At 44.0% G+C, this 12,486-nt stretch overlaps 1 protein-coding gene across 5 annotated transcripts; it reads left to right on the forward strand.

Moving 5' to 3' along the window:
* The first annotated feature begins 339 nt into the window (after positions 1-339).
* On the forward strand, positions 340-12,102 carry ZNF3 (zinc finger protein 3). Of its 5 annotated transcripts, none has more exons than XM_023518614.1 (6): positions 340-463; positions 1,595-1,716; positions 3,812-3,947; positions 7,119-7,210; positions 7,778-7,904; positions 9,904-12,102. In XM_023518614.1, exons 3-6 carry the CDS (start codon positions 3,893-3,895, stop codon positions 10,962-10,964), a joined length of 1,335 nt encoding a protein of 444 aa, XP_023374382.1. In that variant the 5' UTR covers positions 340-463; positions 1,595-1,716; positions 3,812-3,892; the 3' UTR covers positions 10,965-12,102. The 5 variants fall into 5 exon arrangements, with proteins under 5 accessions (XP_023374382.1, XP_023374385.1, XP_003798924.1 ...); XM_023518617.1 differs by having other exon boundaries at positions 360-463; positions 3,812-4,021; XM_003798876.2 differs by lacking the exon at positions 1,595-1,716 and having other exon boundaries at positions 361-463.
* The last annotated feature ends 384 nt before the right edge of the window (positions 12,103-12,486 follow it).

Genomic DNA, 12,486 nt, shown 5'->3' on the forward strand with positions numbered 1-12,486 from the left:
GACATTTTTACGTTGTTCGTTTGGCAACAAATTCAAATAAGGGTACAAATTTCATACTAATAAATTCTGCGAGACCGACATTTGAAGCAGCTCTTCGGCATATGGTCTACAAGTGCGGGCACAGCGCCCCCGCGCGCCCCTGCCCCGCCGGTGCCCGCGCTGACGCTCTAGGGTTGGGGTCCGTAGCGCGCAGCTTTCGCACCTGCGCAGCTTCCCGCTTGGCTGGAGGCCCCCAGTCGGCAAACCACAGAGAGGGGAGAACCTCCCATTTTCCTAGAGAGAACAAGTGGGCGGTAGAGGCGCGGGGGTGAGGTGATGGGTGGACGGTATACACGATGAACCCGGAAGCGAAACAGGGGAACTTCCGTTCTTTGTTCTGTTCCTGGTGTGTGGGTTTGTGACAGAGTTCAATAGGGCCTGGTTCGTGTCCGGCCACCGTGTATCTCCTGTCCCTGCCTCCAGGGTGAGTCCGACAGTCCCCGGGGCTCGCGGTGAGACGGAGGCTGCGGTCTTTGGGAAAAGGGGTGGTGTCCGTGCTGCTGTGGCTCGCGGGATCCCCAGTGGCCCTTAACAGGGTGCGGAGAGGTGACCCTCCCTGCCCCAAAGCCAATCCCCTACCTACTCCCATTTCCGCGGAGAACTCCCCCCACTTCCAAACACTGCCGGACCTTTCGTGCGGGGGCAGAAAAAGGCGCTCAGGTTCTGTTTTGTGACTTAAACAGCGCCCCGCTCGAGCGTCAAAAAGTTTCAGTGTAGCTGTAGAGACAGCTATACTACTGTTCCTCTCTTAAAAACAGCTGGCGACAACGACCCTTACTTGGTACTTTTAGACGCATTTATTTGATGCTAATGCTTATTAGAGCTCCTGGTAGGAGAGAAAGTTTATTTTTACTTAGCTGGGTCCGAGGATCAGAGAACGTGTAGTTCTGCGAAGGGTACGTAGACGACGGCTGGGAGGGTGGGCAAACTCACATTCCGGGAATAATCCCAGTGGAGCCCAGTAAATAGAGTCTTTTTAGGGAAGTGACACAGCAGACTCTGGCTCCCATTTTCATTTGTATTAGATTACTAATTTGATCTGCTTTAGAAGTGAAATTGAACTCACACCGGTGTTTATGTTCTGAAGGGTGACAGGTTATGGAATACTTAGCAGAATTAAAGTTATTTTCTTCTCTAGAAAAGACATCTGTGGAGAGTGGGCAGCATTTGGTTTCAAGTGTTTGACGGACAGTTCTATAGTCTATCATTGAAGCTCCATAGGGTACTAGGTCTCTGTGAAGTGAAGGTCCAGGGAGATGGATTTTCACCGTATCACCTGAAGACCCCCTAATGGCTAACAGACTCCCTGCTGAAGTATTTGAGAGTACAGTATCTAGCAAATTTACTGACAACATAGGGAACTGACTTTCTTACCCTGGGTGGAGGTTGACCCAGAAAACCTTCAGCCCTCTCCAGGAGTACAACCCAAGTACCAGTCATGATGGTCATAATCAGTATTTATTAACATATGTTCTCTTTCTTTTTTCTCTCTATCTAGATTAGAAATTAAGTTTATGTGAATATTTGAAATTCCTTTTTTCCACCAATCATACAGCGTTGGCATCAACTAATGTCAAAGTTAACCAGGATCTTGAACAAAGGCTGCCAAATTCCCAGTAATTGCTACTTTGACCTTCTAGGGACTGACTCCAAAGAAGATAAGAAAGAATCCAGCAGGTAAAACTTTCCATAGCTCCTTCTTCCTGCTGGATCATCTTTTTCAGTACCCAGGATTAGCTCTAGGGAGTGGAGTTAGCGGCAGAGCAGGGGAAGGGCTCTGCTTGGACCTGAAACTGTGGGGCACAATGGAGAGTTTTCTTCTTGTGAGAAACGTTGTTTACTGATCCAAACACTGGGGATTTGTTCTCAACAATATGCCTTTGAATTCCAGCTTTGCTTAACTCAACTGTGAGAAGGGACTGTTGCTTTTTTCTCTGGAGTCAGAGCCTTTGACTTGCCTTTCCAAAGAGAGTTGGTACTGAGCTGATTTGTTGGGGGATATCTGCTTATAAACAGTCCTAGAAAATGTAAAGGTGGTTGATAATTGAAAATGATGGCTGGCTCTGCAGAGTTGAAGGGACCCTGCTGGGAGGGTGATAATGGCAAGAGTGTGTGTCACCTTGATTGCCAATGGGCCTGGCTTATACCTGATTTGGTGCTTTCCATTGTCTAATGGAATTGGTCTTAAATATTCTGTACTTTCTTGCTGCACAAAGACCACAGTTCTTCCAACTTAGAAGTGACTCCCAGACAAGGCCTTTCCCTACTTTATGTCTTTTGTGAGGGTAACAGTCTGGAATAATAAAGCAAATACTTTTTGAATTCCTGATTTTTTTAACTCCTTGCAATATTGCCTTGCAATATAGTTGGTACTCAGCAAATGTTTGTTGTATGAGCAAATAAGTAAATAGACAAAGATAGAGAGATAGTTATCTAGGGTTTTCTTCTTAGGTTCTCACTTAAGTATAAAGACACTCTGGTAGCTGCTGGACCTATTCTGGGTGTGTTGATCTTGCCACAGCATTCAGGTGTTAAGTGAACACTTGTACTTATGACCCAAGCCTTGGTCTAATAATACTAATATTACATTTTATCCACTAAGCCTCAGAGAACAGACCTCTTTTAATTATGGTAGCAGCTGGTGTGTAGAGATTCATGTATATAGCAGGGATAAAAGTGGAGAAGTAAAGAATGTTATGTTTTGTCCAATAAATAAAGAGGAAGCCAACAAAAAAGAAGAAGAAAAGAATGTTATGTTTTAAAAAATATTGGTTTCCTTTCAGGGACTTATATTCTGATCAAGGAAATGTCTTATAAAAAAATGAGATAAAAAGAAAGCAATTGCTGTCGTCTTTTTTTTTGAGACAGAGTTTCACTTTGTAACCCTTGGTAGAGTGCTGTGGCACTATAGCTCACAGCAACTTCAAACTCCTGGGCTTAAACAGTTCTCTTGCCTCAGCCTCCGAAGTAGCTGGGATGAGCTGGCCACAACACCCAGCTATTTTTAGAGACAAAATCTCCCTCTGGCTCAGGCAATCCACCTGCCTCAGCCTCCCAAATGCTGGGATTATAGGTGTGAGCCATCATGCCTGGCAGTTGCCTTCTCAATGAGAAGAAGCACATCAGCTGAGACTAGTCCAGGGTGGGGAACCTGTGGCTATTTTTTTTTTTTGTAGAGATAGAGTCTCATTTTATCAACCTGGGTAGAGTGCTGTGGCGTCACACAGCTCATAGCAACCTCCAACTCCTGGGCTTAGGGGATTCTCTTGCCTCAGTTTCCTGAGTAGCTGGGACTACAGGCGTCCACCACAACAACGCCCGGCTATTTTTTTGTTGTAGTTTGGCCAGGGCTGGGTTTGAACCCACCACCCTCGGTATATGGGGCTGGCACCCTACGCACTGATCCACAGGCGCTGCCTGAACCTGTGGCTTTTTGACTGAATCTAAATTTTACAGAACAAATTTCACCCGCACCCAACCCCAGACTAGTCTTTTTTCCTGGTCAATATATATACCCACTTTGGGGTGTTATAAATGTCACTCAAAAGTGTGTAGGGAGATCTATTGTTGAGAAAATTGGGCCCTTTTGTGGTCCTTATAGTATCCTTACAGGGTGTGGGGGTGTATATATTTACTAAGATCTAAAGGACTAATTCTAGTTGCTGCATTTTCTCTTGCTGTTCTTGGGTACTAACTGAAATAATTTGGCTCTTTTTGTATTCAGGAGGTTTTTTTGAATTCTCTTCTGAATCTTGAACTTTTGCTTCTGCAGTGGTTCCTTATTCTCATTCAAGACCTGCTTCCTGCTGAGTCTGCAGATAGGAGACTGGAGACCGGAGCATCTACCCTATCCATGGAAACTCAGGCTGATCATGTATCTCAGGAACCTCAGGCCCTGCTTGAGAGTGGTGAGGAACAGGGATTCATTCATTCTGTTATTCAGTCATTCAGCAATCATCTGTTGAAGTCTCTCATTTACCAGGTACTAGGCTAACTACTAAATCCAGATGTGAATAAGACACACTCCTTGCTCTTCAGTAACTTGCAGCCTAGTGGGGAAGGCAAAGTGAAACCAGCAGTTAGTGGGCTGAGGCATTTTTGAAGGGTTGTGAGTATATCATGTGAAATTAAGAAAATTGTAAGAAAACTCTCTCTCTCTTTCTCTCTTTAAATAAGGCTCGGCACCTGTGGGTCAAGCGGCTAAGGCACCAGCCACATACACATGAGCTGGTGGGTTCGAATCCAGTCTGGGCTGCCAAACAACAATGACAGCTACAACCCAAAAATAGCCTGGCGTTGTGGCAGGCGCCTGTAGTCCCAACTACTTGGGAGGGGGAGGCAGAAGAATCGCTTGAGCCCAGGAGTTGGAGGGTTGCTGTGAGCCGTGATGCCACGGCATTCTACCCAGGCCGACAGCTTGAGGCTCTGTCTCAAAAAAAAAAAAAAAAAAGAAAGAAAGAAAAATAAATAAATGAAAAAAAATTTTAAGAATCACTGAATTACATTTTTCAGGCATTCTGTACAGCTGACTTCATAGGCAGAATTTGTGCTCTTTCTTTTGGTTTTTTGAGACAGAGTCTCACTCTGTCACCCTAGGTGGAGTAACACTGTGGCATCAGTGTAGCTCACAGCAATCTCAACCTCCTGGGCTCAAGCAATCTTCCTGCGTTCAGGGTAGCTGGGACTGTAGGCACCCACCACAATGCCCAGCTAGTTTTTCTATGATAGCTGGCTAGTTTTCCTGTTTTTAGTAGAGACAGAGTCTTGCTTTTGCTCAGATTGGTCTTGAACTCATAGGCTTAAGCAGTCCACTCACCTCAGCCTCCTAGAGTATTAGGATTACAGGGGTGACCTCCCGTACCTGGCAGAATTTGTGCTCTTTAGAAGCATGACCTTAGAGAGAATGGTCTTGTCAGTAACCTTTAACCATGGCAGCCCTTCACTCACAGCCCCCATCCTGACCCAGAACACACAGGGCTCTGGTTATTTCTGGGTGTTTGGGATGACCACAGAAGAGAAGGGTATTGTCCACCTTTTTCTGCCAGTTTCTGCTGCAAAATCGAACAAGTGCAATTAACCCACTGTCACTGTCTAAGTCCAAAGCTCCAGGAACTCACCCAGGTCCTTGCAGAAACCACCTGGGTCTGGGGTCCAGCTCTTGGAGCACCCAGCCTTTGCAGGTTGTCCAGAAACAAGAACTGTCTGATTGAATGTATCTCCTTATCCCCGCAAAACAACGCCCAAACTGCAGCACCACCATCTCCACAGGAATGCAGGTGTCCCCAGTGTCCTGGCTAGGCAGCTAACCCTGGTGGCCGCAAGGGTTTCTGTCTTGGCTGCCCTCCTGAGCCAGATGTGAACTTCATAATAAATTGTGGCATTATGGATTCCACAAAAAAAACAAAACACATTACTCTTAGTGAAGCATCACAGGAATAGAGAAGCATGAATCCTATATATTTAACTTTGATATGAGGATAATTAATGACATGGTGGGGGAAGGAAGAGCAGACAGAGAAGGAGGGAGGAGGTGGGGGAAAGGAAAAGAAAATAGTGACTAATTCTCACATAGGTTGGATTTAATTTTGACCAAAGTACATTATTTGTTTTTATTTATTTATTTATTTATGTTTTGTAGGGACAAAGTTTCACATTATTGCCCACAGTAGAGTGCCATGGCATCACACAGCTCACAGCAACCTCCAACTCCTGGGCTTAGGCGAATCCCTTGCCTCAGTCTCCTGAATAGCTGAGACTACAGGTGCCCACCACAACACCTGACTATTTTTTGGTTGCAGTTTGGCCGGGCCTATGTTTGAACTGACCACCTTTGGTATATGGGGCCGGTGCCCCAAAGTACATTACTTAAACATTAATTTTTTTCTATTTATTTATGTTTCTTGTAGAGACAGAGTCTCACTTTATCGCCCTCAGTAGAGTGCTGTGGTGTCACACAGCTCACAGCAACCTCCAACTCCTGGGCTTAAGCAAATCCCTTGCTGCAGCCTCCTGAGTAGCTGTGACTACAGGTGCCTCCCACAACGCCTGGCTATTTTTTTTTGTTGCAGTTTGGCTGGGGACAGTTTTGAACCTGCCACCCCTGGTATATGGGACCAGTGCCCTACCCGCTGAGCCCGCTGATAATTTTTAATTCAACTTATTAATATGTTGTTTAGGATATTGCGTCTATGTTTGTAATTTCCCTTTATAATAATATATTTTTTCCAATTTTAATATCAGGTACATCCAGATGAAGTAGAATGAATTTGAAGTATTCTTTTTCTGTTGTCTATAAGATTTGGCATAATCTGTTTTTTGAAATTGTCTTCTATTTTTATTTATAAATATTAGTTGTCCATTAAAAAATGCAATTGAATAAAGACAAAAGAAGGCCTAGGGAAGATTTAAAAAAGAGCTCTTGGGAATCATTTTTAGATCACAAGCAAAAGGTTAAAATGGGTAGAAGGCCACTCAAATACATACTGTTTTCATAGACCGTGCCACTGACTTTGGCACAGTCTTAATGAGTATTTCCCCCATGCTTATCAGGAAAATGCATTTAAGGACCGTTTATCTGGTGATTAACACTTAAGAATTACAGAAAAAGATAAGTGATCAAGCACAGAAACAGGAAACATCTGTGATGTATAGATTGGATCCAAGGGTGGAGAATAAGGAGAAGAGCTGTGGGCATGGTGTTCCCGGTCAGGGCTGTGGTGAAGCTGCTGGGTTTCCTCTGGTCTTAACAATTTCTTGAGAATTTTGAGTTCATAGATGTGGAATAATGATGGAAGCGACATGAGCAAGGTCGCTTGTTTATGGCCAAATTTGGGTGAATGAAGGAGAATAAAGCAGTCACTAAAGATAGGACTGGGTATTTTCTCTGAGAGAAGAGCAACCCAGGGCATATTTGAAAATAAGAATTACCATGCTCTAGGCAATCTCTGCTCAGGCAGAATGTGCCTCTGTTGTATGTACCTTTACTGGTACTGATTGTCCCAGAACCCTGTGAGGTTTCTGTGGGTCAGGAGGAAAGAGAGGAGATGGACTCACTCCTGGGCCCTTTTATTGCCCTTTAGCTCTTCCTTCGTCAAAAGTTCCTGCCTTTTCCAGCAAGGACAGCCTGGGGGATGAGATGTTGGCAGCTGCACTCCTAAAGGCCAAGTCCCAGGTGAGCTCTGGTGTCCTTCATCCTTTTTCTTCCTACTTTTTTTTTGTTTGTTTTTGAGATAGAGTCTTTACTATGTCACCCTCAGTAGAGAGCTGTGGTGTCATAGCAAACTCTGGGCTCTTGGGCTTAAGCGATTATCTTACCTCAGCCTCCTAAGTACCTGGGATTACAGGTGCCCGCCACAACACCCGGCTATTTTTGTTGCAGTTGTCATTGTTTAGCTGGCCCAGGCTGAGTTCGAACCCGCCATCCTCAGTGTATGTGGCTGGCACCATAACCACTGTGCTGCAGGCACTGAGCCTTCTTTCCCACTTCTGAGGACATTTTTTGTGCAGCAACATCACATTTAGGGCCCTAAATCCTGATTCCTTTCATCAAAATCATGGTCATTTCCTGCTGACTAATCTTTACCTTCCATCTTGGACTGTTGTCCTTTTCCTACACTGGCCGACTGACTTTTCCCACTTCCCAAATGTGCATTATTCAGCCCCATCCTGAGTTATTTTTGAGGGTACTACCAGTCCCATCTCTTCCCCTGAAATTGCATGCTAGAACATGTTGTTTTAGGAATTGGTGACATTTGAGGATGTTGCTGTGTACTTCATCCGGAAGGAGTGGAAGCGTTTGGAACCTGCTCAGAGGGACCTCTACAGGGATGTGATGCTGGAGAATTATGGGAATGTGTTCTCACTGGGTAAGGAGTTACACTTTCTCCACAGAACTCCCTGGTCTTTTTTTGCTTCTTTATTTGCTAGTAACAGTCTGGCCATTGAAAACAGTTTTAGCTAAGGATTAGCTTAGTCTTACAAAATTTTAATAACTGTAATAATCATAACTCAAATTTATATAGTAAATTGCAGCTTATAAAGAGTTCTCATATATGTTCTCTTATTTAACTTTCACAGTAACACAGTAATTGAGGTGTAGATAGTATTGTCCTCATTCTATAGGTGAGGAAAATGAGGTGTGAGATCTCAAGTACCTTGTGTGTGGTCATAAAGCTGGTGAGTGGCAAAATTCAAGCTCCAGTCTTCTGACTCCAAATCTGGTACTTTTTCCATGTTATTCTCAGGACTTAATGTAGAATCCAGATACTTTTCTAAAGGACTAGCATGTTGGGAATCCCTGAACATGTGTGCCCAAGTGAATGTTGTGGGACTCGGTCTGTTCCTCCTTTTCTCTGCTGGATTCCCTTTAAGGGCCTGTGCCTGGTTCAGGACCTAGTGTACCTTCTGCTCTGTAGAAATTTAAGCTTGTTTAGGGAGAACTTAGCTTTAGGACACAAACAATTCCTTGTCCATCATTGCACTTCAGTAAGAATTTTTCCTAACGGGTGTCAGGGGGGTCTTACTAACTTCCATTTGAGGCCTCTCTGTACATTTCCTTTCTGTCCCCTATAGATCCTGGGTTTGGGATTGAGCTCTGGGACCACTCAGTACGATCAGGATAAACCTCCTTGTCCAATGTTTCTCCTATGAGCAGGATTCCCATTTCTGAATCCTGACACGATCCCTCAGCTGGAGTGAGAGGAAGAGCCGAGGGTCCTGGGTTTGAAGGGAACTGAGAGCAGAGAGGTCCTGAGAGGTACCTGTTCAGGTGAGGGAGAAACAGCTGTTCCTGTCCCTAACACTTACTGCCCTGTCTCGACTTTTTAAAATACCAATAAACTAAAAATGTTAACTATCTGGGCCTTTACACTTACTACCCTAAAGTTCCCTTTAGAAACTCTAGTTTAGGCTCGGTGCAGGGCTCACGCCTATAATCCTAGCACTCTCAGAGGCCACAGCTAGAGGATCCCATGAATTTAAGGAGTTTGAGATCAGTCTGAGATACCAAAATGAGAAAAAATTAGCCAGGTGGGATGGTGTGTGCCTGTAGTTTTAGCTACTTGGGAGACTGAGGCAGGAGAAGGATCGCTTGAGCCCAGGAATTTGAGCTTGTAGTGAGCTACAACAATGCCATTGCACTCTCCCTGGGACAGCAGAGTGTGATTCTGTCTCCAAAAAAAAAAACCCAAAAAAAAAAAACATTGAAAAAAAAAGTAGAAAGTCCAGTGTAGTGAAAATAAAGAATCAAATATAGAGATTGTGTTAGCCTCACATGCAAGCATAGCCTTCCAGGTGTAGGGCCCAGAGGGACTAAACTCGGTCTTGCTGTTTCCCTGGGTTTGGCATATATAACATGACGACAGACAAGATTATTCTTTTTAGGGCCTATAGGGGTCACTAGTGCCCTCATTCTGACTCTTCTGTTGAACTACTGTTTCTCCTTTTCTGTTCTGCACCTTCTCACTAGCCATCCATTTAGTTTCCTGTATTTGTGGTTACATCTCCCCAGTTACAGCTGCTGTGTCTGACCTCTTTGAAGACTTTGTCACTTCATTAAGCAGTGTCTTCCTCTTCTAATTTTGGTTATTTACCTCTTTGCCTGATCTGTCCTCCCCTCCTTGTATATTCAACTTTCTCTGTCCTTTCAGCTCTTTTCTCTTGGATTTTGGCTTTCTGCCTTGCTCCTTGTCTCCTTAGTCTGGTTATCTTGTTTTACACATACCTTCATACATATGGGCAGGCCTCTTTGCTGGCATTTAAGAGGCATGTGTTCTTAGCACCATAATCATGTGATTATCCTGTCCTGTGATTTTCATTTTTTCTTCCACAAGGCACATGTGACATTTGTGTTTTTTATTGTGCCAGATGGTGAGACCAGAACTGAGAATGATCAAGAAATTTCTGAAGATACAGGATCACGTGGGGTGCTACTGGAAAGATTCCAAAAGGATATTTCTCAGGGTCTTAAGTTTGAAGAGGCCTATGAACAAGAAGTTAGTCTAAAGAGGCATCTGGGGAACTCCTCTGGAGAAAGATTGAACAGAAAAATGGAAGATTTTGCTCAAGTGACAGTTGGGGAAAAACTAACTCCTATGGGAGAGAGAAGTAAGAAATATGATTTTGGGAACAGCTTCAGTTCCAACCTTATTTCACATCAGAGACTTCCTGTTGGAGACAGACCCCATAAGTGTGATGAATGTAGCAAGAGCTTTAATCGAACTTCAGACCTTATTCAGCATCAGAGAATCCACACTGGGGAAAAACCCTATGAATGTAGTGAATGTGGGAAGGCCTTCAGCCAGAGCTCACACCTTATTCAGCATCAGAGAATCCATACTGGGGAGAAACCTTATGAATGTAATGATTGTGGGAAGACCTTCAGTTGTAGTTCTGCTCTCATTTTGCATAGGAGGATCCACACTGGGGAGAAACCTTATGAATGTAATGAATGTGGGAAAACCTTTAGCTGGAGCTCCACCCTTACTCACCATCAGAGGATCCATACTGGCGAGAAACCTTATGCCTGTAACGAATGTGGGAAGGCCTTCAGCAGAAGTTCCACCCTTATTCATCATCAGAGAATCCACACTGGAGAGAAACCCTATGAATGTAATGAGTGTGGGAAGGCTTTCAGCCAGAGCTCACACCTCTATCAGCACCAGAGAATCCACACTGGAGAGAAGCCCTATGAATGTATGGAATGTGGAGGAAAGTTTACCTATAGTTCAGGCCTTATTCAGCATCAAAGAATCCACACAGGGGAGAATCCCTATGAATGTAGTGAGTGTGGGAAAGCTTTCAGGTATAGCTCAGCACTTGTTCGCCATCAGAGAATTCACACTGGAGAGAAGCCATTGAATGTAATGGGTATGAACAAAAGTTCTCTCAGAGTTACTGCTGAGTTAAATATTAGAGAGTCTACATGAAAGAGCCCACATACCTGTTTTCTTCCCTTCCTCTGAGTCTTGAGAGCTCTTGCCTTACTATACAGTATAAACAACTTAGGTTGTGTCCCTTCTAATGCAAACCTTTCACTTTAGAGAATGGGACAAATTTGGCAAATCACTCTGGCACAGTGATCAGCAGCCTAGTGAATTTCACCAGGAAACCTGCCAGCCTTGGAAAATGATGAGGCCAGCTGCTGATCATGTGCTGGGAATAGAAGGAAGCTCTGGGACCAGTCACCTCATTTTGGAAGAGTTTGCACTAATCCATTTTTCTTAGAGTAGAGAAGCCTTTCCAAGGTGGAGATGGAAGCACAATAGGGACAAAATTTCAAGGATTCCTCTAGTTGGAGTCAGTTTAGTCAGCACAGAAAGCAGTGTAAAGAATATTCTGGGTCTTGTTTTTTGGTAGGAAGGAGAAATGGAGGCTACGTTTCAAAGCCACTGTTCTTAATCCAGTTTTAAGTTTTGCTGAGACCATACTGTTTGTTTCATGGTTTCATTAATTATGGACATTTGGTATTAAGGGATTTATTAAGGTTGGGGGGAAAGACCCTCAACATTTTCTGTGATGACTATATCCTTGAGGGCTCTTGAAGTGGCAAGACCATGTTTCCAAGAGCAGTCTGTCCATGCTGTAGGCAGACCCCTACCCTTCCCTATTGGAACAGGGCTGACTAGGAAATCCATCCAAGCAGTGAGTAACCTGAGGATGATGTTCAGGAGCATTCACCATTGGCCTCTGAATCCTGTCCTCTCTTTCCTTTCCCACACATTTGATGAAAAATGAATTTATCTAAACCCCTGCCTAGTTACTAAGGATGCTTTTCAAGGAGCTCACACAGTCTCCTTGTCCTTCCCCTCTGCCACCTTTGACATCTGACTCTAGCAGCCAGACCACTCTTGACTCCACTTCTGTTATTCAGCAGCTAAGGGTTAATGCATACGAAAGCTCCAAAAAGGAATCCTGTGGCCTGAGCCTTGTGACAGGGCTCCTTGCTGGGTTAGGATGGAGCTCCCCAAATTTTCCCCAATTGAAAGGATGGCCTTTCATTGTGTTTTCCCAAACCTGCTCATCCTATAGCATAACTGAAGTGCACTATTAAACAGAATAGTTTTTTCAGAAGGAGGGAGTGAGTGTGGTTTTGTGTAGGGTTCAGTTTCAGTCAGAACACAGTGACTATAAATGGAATCTGAGTTTACAGACAACCATTTGTCTTAGTCACAAAAATGAGGTTTCCCCCTTCTCCCTTTCTTCCTCCATATTCTTCTAGATACCAGTGCAGACTGTCTCAAAATCATTTACATAGTCATTCCCACCTTCAGACCCAAATTTGGGAGTTTACGAGTTGGAGATCATTCTGTGTGGTATAGTACTTATGACCAGCAGCAAAAACTAGAAAGGCCTTATGGGTATGGAACCTCTGACAGAAGAGTACTTAGTTGTTGGGGAGCAATGAGCAAGTTTCAGATTTTTTTGGTTTGGCCGTTGGTAGGAAGTAAT

Source organism: Otolemur garnettii, unplaced genomic scaffold (genome assembly GCF_000181295.1).
Source record: "Otolemur garnettii isolate 467f Iridium unplaced genomic scaffold, OtoGar3 scaffold00142, whole genome shotgun sequence".
Taxonomy (NCBI): Eukaryota; Metazoa; Chordata; class Mammalia; order Primates; family Galagidae; genus Otolemur; species Otolemur garnettii.

Excerpts from the sequence above, each read along its gene's own strand:
- ZNF3 (XM_023518614.1), top strand. The coding sequence starts at position 3,893 with ATGGAAACTCAGGCTGATCATGTATCTCAGGAACCTCAGGCCCTGCTT. Across the intron at positions 3,948-7,118 it reads TCAGGCCCTGCTTGAGAGTG|CTCTTCCTTCGTCAAAAGTT; the intron begins GTGAGGAACAGG and ends ATTGCCCTTTAG. Across the intron at positions 7,905-9,903 it reads TGGGAATGTGTTCTCACTGG|ATGGTGAGACCAGAACTGAG; the intron begins GTAAGGAGTTAC and ends TTATTGTGCCAG.